Genomic DNA, 7,491 nt, shown 5'->3' with positions numbered 1-7,491 from the left:
TACAGAAAACCCAGAGTTAAACCTTAAGTTTCCTTGATAACCTTAAACCCTTCTTTATAGTGCAGGTTTCTGGACCCCACAGCCCTAATAGAGAGCCCTGTTCACTCTGTCTCGTCGACCATCTCATTGCTGTCGCAGCGAAAACTGACCAGTTCAATTTTCTGTTTGTTCAACACAAGCTAGAAACTCACCACCTTCACTGTCATTAGAGGGCACCAGCATTCAACCTATTCCACTGTCAGATTATCCAGTGTCTTGTTAGATTATCTAGCATCACGTGTTGCCCTCTTTCCAAATGTGAAATTAGAAAGAGGCCAACTTCACCAACCAGAACATCTAAGAATAAGACCTACTTTACTCAGTGATTGAACTGGTGTGTGGAGGTGTGATGCTAGTCGGGGTTTGAACTTCTCTCTTTTGTCAGTTCTTTCATGTGTACAATTGAGTGTAACAGCATGAAGAAGTGTGAGCTGCTAGACACATTTTGTCCCACCTTTGAATGTCCCCATTCAGAAGTATAAAGCTTTTAGACGTAGCCAGATATCACAACATATGTACAGGTTCTTTTATCTGTTCAAGTCTGCATGTTATATAACAGGAAATTTAAAAGCTTGAACTAGACATGTGTTCTGTTCGAATAGGGAGTTTTTAGGTACACTTGACTTGATTAAAGTCTGACCTGGACGATGGAACGAGTCACATGTTTTGTGTGTATGTGTGTTTGTGATGTAGTCGTGCCACCAAAATCTATTCCAATCTTCTAAATGGATCACTTCCCTCGTCTGACTGGTTTCTGCAATTGCGAGATGAGAGGATGGACAGGGAATTATCGAGAGGACAATTTTGAGAAAGCTTACAGCCTGTAGGTAATTGGGTAAATAAAGAGGTAGTATGACCCGGCAGCTCTTTATCCTGTTTCTGTATCCTCACCGACCCTTTTACCACGCTCCCATTATCTCACCCCAAACTCTGCATGAGCCTCAGCCACAAACCTGAACCCTGGCTGACCAGCTCCAGCCTCAAATCATCAACTTTCAGGTTCAGCCCCCTCTCCAAACCATACTCACCCCCTCCTCTTCCTTGACATATCAGTCCTGCAGGACATTGAATATGATAATTTTCTCCTCATGCAGCCCCGGATTCTGACAAAGGAAGGATTTGATTGCAGTACTATCTCTTTTCCGGGCCTCTCATACTTTCCATGTTTGAATTTCAATCCAGTTCCGGCCTTTTATCTCCGGGCCTCAATGTTCCTAAGTCAACTTCCTCTTTTCTATCCCTCTCTGTCTATTTATCTGTCTCAATTTAGTTCAAATATGAGTTTTTGGCAAGGCGCACACAACCTTCTGCCAATTTTCAAGCACCTGACCTTTTCATTTTCTCTCAGTAATACCTGTACCTGGAGTCTCCTTGTGTATTTTCGGTCTGCCCCAGGTTGGCTCCTCTCTGCATCTGCTGTCCATTTGGTCCAGACAAGCATTATGCAAGGTGTTATCCAAGAAACAGGGTGTTGCCGTCCAGTTTTCTGGTATCATTGCCTATTGGGATGACGCAGCAAAGTGGAAGGACCTCAGAGGGATTGTGCGTAATCAGGCCGCCTGTTGAAGCAAGATGGGATGCCTTCGGGAGGTGTGGATCAGCAGACTGCTCTGTGAGATGGGAAGAAGAATGAGTTCACTGCAATAACCGTCCATCTTGAGTTGTTTAGTTTATTATTAAGTTCATAAATCACATGTGTTTTAAAACAAGAAAAACTGCCAAGTATGAGATAATTCTACATGATTCCAGTGATAATTTGTGTTCTTTCTGTTGTCACAACACATAACAAGACAGAATGAGGAAATGGGATTGAGAAAAATCATAACTGAGCAAGTTGCTGATTACATAACAGACTGGAAGACTTAATAAAATAAAATGGGTTTTGGCGAGAAAAGACAGAAGATTTTAATAGTTTCGATCCCCGAACACACTTCAGAAATCTAGTGAAGAACAGGAATGGCTGAGCAACAACTCTCTGTGAGTTACACTTGAGCAAGGCACTGACCCCCCTAAATGCTTTAAAGGTTCCTCCCAGTAGTAGACTTTTAAAGTGTTGTTTTGGGTCTAGAAATTTGGACCTTCCAAACTGAAGATGCATGCAGGAAACAGGAGCAAAAATGCGAAATCAAGAGGTACTCATGACCTAAAGATCAACCCAGACAGTTCCCCTTGGAAGAAAGAGAGCACCAACACTGTCAGCAACATTTTTAACCAGCCAGGTCTTGACTTAGAGGAACCAAGTGAACCCCTAAAGACCTCTATATCCCAGGTTCCCACCTACATGATTTGAAAGAGGCTTCCAATAGTAGCGTTTCAAGGTGTTGTTTTGGATCCAGCATTTTGGACCTGATCTAAAAATGGGCTTCTGCAAAATCTACCCAAACTGAACATAAATGCAGGAAACAAGAGCAGAATTACAGAATCCAAAGAGACTCAAGCCCTATAGATCGACCTAGACGCTTAGAAGAAAGACAGCACCAACTACGTTTGACAGGTCTTGGATGCAAGGGGCCAAGTGGACCCCTGAAGAAATCTATATCCCAGTTTCCCGGGAGTTTCCCAAGCCCAGTAATAATCTACACCGCAGCTCAAACTCAATTTCACAAACACATCCATCCTCACTGTGACAACCTCCTCCCATCACACTGCCTTGCAGATTCCTCTTCAAACCCTGCAGATAACATATCGCCTTCATAAGGTTCAAAATGTCAAGCCACCTAATAGCAACTGCATGTTAAATACACATTCCATGATGAATGGTCGACAACTGCAGACTCACTTTGAAGATTTATTGGGAATTTGAAGGAAGCTTTACACATTCTGAGTTGAGTGTTAAAGGACCCTTAAAGCACTTTGTAACCTTGGTGTTCGAAAGTGCCATTTAAAACAAAGATTTACTGACTTTTTATTGAAGAATACTGATCTGTCACGAACATGCAAGGCTTTTCAAAAAGTCAAGTTTGTACTTTCGTACTCGTGTTACTCTTGCACCCTTCTGTGAACCGAACAAAATTGCAGTACTCCTTCTACAACACAATGGCTCCATCTTGTGTTTAAATCATAAAACACAGCATTGTCTTTGTTGTTGTGTGCAGATTGTGGCACTTCAGTGAAAAAAAGTTGTCATTGGACTGAACTACAGTTAACTCAGCAGCACTCCAGAGACTCATAATTCATGTTTTTGTTTTTTGTTTTTTAATAAGCTAATTATGAATCTCTGAATAGTGGGCTTTCAAACAAGTGGAGACCAACTTTGTGTATTCACAGAGGCACAAACACTAATGTCTATGGATTGTTTTGTGGTTGTGTAATGGCTAAATGTGCCACATTTCCATCATGCAGCTTGAGTGATGAAACACCACATCTGGAGAGATTTTAACATACATGTGTTAGAATTTGGACAGTTAAGGTGTTCACTGTTCTTGTAATAAGATGCTATTGAATTACAGTAAATGCAGTGTTTTTGGAGCTTGCATATCTCTGCTGTTTTGATTCGATTGTGTCTTTTGTCAGCCTTCCAACTTCATGGAACCGCTGTACCGAGTTAACAACTTCCCTCAAGAGACTTAGTAAATAATACCTGCTGCATTGGTCTAACCTTTGTCTTACTTCTTGGTCAACAGGCTGGAGAGAAGCATTACCACCCCACATGTGCCCGCTGTGCCCGCTGTGAGCAGATGTTTGCAGAGGGAGAAGAAATGTATCTGCAAGGTAAAACGCAGCCTTTGCATCTTTCATTCTGAAGAAGTAATGTAGCCTTTCTGCATCAGCAAAGGTTTCAATGCTAAAAGCACCAGAGTTAATTTTCTAGTGATGATTTGTGGTTCTCTCTGCTCCCTTCAACACCTGTCTCTGTGTCATCAACCCTTTGCATCATGGCTCTGCTTGTTCCTGGTGTTAGCAGCTTGGCGAATGAATCATACACGTGTGCCTGAGTCACACCAACCCACTCATAGAGATCTTATTTACTGCTGCTGTGGCACTACTATACATAAAGCAGCAGCTGTTGCTTTGCCTTGGGTGGTCCATTTGTTTCAACTCTTCTGGAAGTGCTTTTTGTCACTTTAGGCTGAATTGATTTAGGAGCAAAAATAGCTTCCTGACACCATAACCACAAATAAATTTCACTGCAACAGATGGGGAAAGTTGTCTTTTATGGTTCTGATTGTCTTATTTTGAAGAAAGGAGGAAAATGATGCAAGATTTTTATTGTTTTTTCACAGAATAACAATAATGTTATTGTTTGCACAGCACCATTCATACAGCAGGTGCAACTCAAAGTACTTTACATCAAAAAACCACAAGAAAATGAAATGAAAATAGTGAAATAATACTGTTAAAATATAAGGCAATAAAATACCAGAGTCCATAATAGAACTATTAAACGGATCTGATACAATTAAATTTTATTGAAACTACATAAAGTGTACATAAACGCTGAAAGGATACGTTTTAATGTTTCTTCTGAAGCTATCTCCTCCTCTAGACAGCTGTTCCAGAAGTGAGATGACATAGATTGCTGCATCTCCCTACTCTGAGGAACATTTAAAAGACCAAAGTAGAGGATCTTAGGCGTCCAGAATGGGCATACTTAACCAACAAATGTAATAAATTATCAGCAGCTGGTCCATTAAGAGATTTAAAAACAAAATGCAAAACCTTAAATTAATTCTAAAATCAACAGGGAGTCAATGAAGAGCCTTTAAAACTGGAGTGACATGTTTTCCATGTTCAGTTTTTGGTGCAACTTGCTGACGCCATTTGGATCGTCTGAAGGTTGTTTGAATATTTGTTTGGAAGGCCAGACAGTAATCAAGAAAGGCTAGAAATAAAAGCATGAATAAGTCTTTTGGTGTTATGTTTCGCATCTGGGACTTCAAGGATGGATCACAGTTAAAATGATACCAAGGTTTTTGTCCCAGTGCTTTTTGTTCATAGGCCAGCTTTTAAAGGAGCACTATGAAGAGTCCGCCTTTTATTGGCCCAAATGATGATCACCTCAGTTTTGTTCCTGTTAAGCCGCACAAACTTTTTTAGAATCTACATATTCATGTTATTGAGGCAACAAGACAGTTTGTATGAAAATTATTTCCATGCTTTTTTCAGTGGCAGCATGTCCAGATTCAAAAATGTGGGTCCTAGAATGGACCCCTGAGGGACACCACAGCTGACCTCAATTTTAGACAACACCAGCTCACCCAAACGCACCACATTGTCTCTTCCTGCTGGAAATGACTTGACCTAGTTTAGAACTATGCCTGAGATGTTAACATGGGTCGCCACTGTGTCCAAAGAATGCTGTGATCAATGGTTTGGAATGTGGCACTTCAGTGTGGAAGCACAAGACCTAATATCTTTCCTTTAATGCTTTTACTGCTGTTGCTGTGAGGGGAGTGCTTCTCAACGAGGACATCGGAAGAGCAGACAAATGGTGTTTGTTGTTCTCATGGGGTTTTCCCAATCAGCATTTTTCTTTTACCCAATTAGCGTTGGGACCCGCACATCAGTTTTCAAGGGTGAAGTCGGTACTTCGGGGGAGCTACACACCTGAAAGTGGTTCTACAAATTCTTAGAGTTGGAGCATGCTCAAAAAGTTAGACTGCCCTGAAAAGGCCTGTTATTTTTTGTTCTGATTTGCATTTTTCTTGTTTGCCTCCATTTGTATTATACATATTAGCGTTCTGTCTGATTGGTTTTAGTGCTTCTCTGGCTTTACAGGTTCAAAACACACAAAAAAAAACCCTTCATGGTGCTAAAGGAAAAGGCAGGGCATCACCAATGTTGTTATGTCTGTAAGCAGTTTCGTGACAATCCAACCAATACTTGCTGAGATATTGAAGTGTTTGCTCAAGGGGGATTTTTGATTCATTGGGTTTCTGCCTGCATTATCGTAGGGTCTTAAGCTTTATATTCGAATTAGTCAGATAAATTTGCAGTTGTTCTCTGTTGGAAAGCACTGTGGGTTGACGTCTCTTGTTTTAGATGTGCTACACAGATAACGATGACTTGACTTCAGCCTGTACCGTTGTTGCACTGACTGAGTAACTTTCAACAACACAAAAGAACAGATGTTAGAGCTGCTGTCTTTTGTCTCTGTATCTCCAGGATCTTCTATCTGGCATCCTCCGTGCAGACAAGCAGCCAAGCAGGAGGAGAAGAGTAAGGTGGGTGGACGAGACACTCAAGGCAAAGCTGTAACTGGTAACAGAGATAAAAACTCTTAAGTCACTAACTAATCCCCCAAACTGAACTACACAGAGCCTCTTTTGCTGTTTCTCTGATAGCCGTATGGAACGTGGATTTTTTTTTTAGATCTGTGCATGGAGATATCCAGTGATAGTGGATAACACTTAAAGCTCTGCTTAGAAGTGAGTTAAGAGGATTAGTTTAGCTGTTAGTCACTATATCTTGGACTTCCTGGAATCTCTTGATTAACCCATACAGCCACAAAAAGCCTAGTTAGAAAGCCAACCCTTCAGACTCTCTTACATTTACTTGATTCAGCGAAAGTTCAAAGCTACATTGGTTTATTTTGCTGTTAGATGCTAGACAAGTCTTATACTATAGTTTGATGCCTGTTATGAACTTGAAAGAAAACATTTGGGTCATAAAATGATCTGAAATATCACAAAAATGTGACGCTTGAAGGTACACATTTCTCATTACTCATGATCATGTAATTAGTTTTTAATGCAAAATTATGATTATTTGCAGGTTTAACATCTATTATTTCCTCCCAAACAACTGAGAATTGGATTTAAATCCAACCACATAAAGAGATTCAATGAAACCTCATTGGAGTGAAGTGCAGACACATGATTTGTCCAATGACCACTACAAACAAAACTAAATGTTTTATAGAATAAGAATATAGAATAGTTGTTTTTAAAATTGGAGTTACAATCACAACAATTTACGTCATTTGAGATTTATTTATTTGTAATTTTTGCTAATTTGCCTTTATAAACAAGGAGATTTAGTCATTTATTTTTAAAAAAAAGTCTTTTTTTTCGGGGATAAGAAGGATTTTTTTCTGTAACATATTTATCATTTGTGCAGTACAAATAGCATCCTGTTATTGCTGCCTGTCACTTTCAGCTTTTACTGTGGCTTAACAAGTTATATAGTTGAGTGTATTGTATTTCTTTTAATATCTCAAGACAATCAAGACTATAGAGTAACTTTAAAGAAAATGCAACTGACCAATCACAACGACGCAAAGGTTTGTTTGACAGTCCAGCAAACATAAAGGAAAGAAACTGTATTCGACCTTTGCACATGTGATAGCAAAATACTGTAGCCCTGCTGCTTTACATCCACATTCCTCCATCTACTATCCTCATTCCTCTTCATCACTCATTTCCTTCCCAGAAGCAGGTCCGGATACAGCTCAATGACGCCCCAGAGCAGCAGGTCGGTGCTCCTGTCCGTCCCTGCAGCATCCGCCCCCCC

General features: G+C 40.2%; 1 protein-coding gene across 11 annotated transcripts in view; it reads left to right on the top strand.

Moving 5' to 3' along the window:
• ablim2 (actin binding LIM protein family, member 2) overlaps positions 1-7,491 on the top strand; it is a 134,323-nt gene that overhangs the window by 84,708 nt on the left and 42,124 nt on the right. For 7 of the 11 annotated variants that reach the window (XM_008287939.1, XM_008287941.1, XM_008287946.1 and 4 more), the window contains exons 7-9: positions 3,663-3,750; positions 6,145-6,203; positions 7,411-7,452. In XM_008287939.1, the coding sequence (XP_008286161.1) occupies positions 3,663-3,750; positions 6,145-6,203; positions 7,411-7,452 (189 nt within the window). The remainder of the gene's footprint in view (positions 1-3,662; positions 3,751-6,144; positions 6,204-7,410; positions 7,453-7,491) is intronic. The other 4 variants (XM_008287947.1, XM_008287945.1, XM_008287942.1 and 1 more) reach the window with 2 other exon arrangements.

The sequence above is a fragment of the Stegastes partitus genome, unplaced genomic scaffold (genome assembly GCF_000690725.1).
Source record: "Stegastes partitus isolate 25-593 unplaced genomic scaffold, Stegastes_partitus-1.0.2 Scaffold529, whole genome shotgun sequence".
Taxonomy (NCBI): Eukaryota; Metazoa; Chordata; class Actinopteri; family Pomacentridae; genus Stegastes; species Stegastes partitus.
Note: the sequence above shows the minus strand (reverse complement) of the source record. Positions and strands in the feature narration are given on the sequence as shown.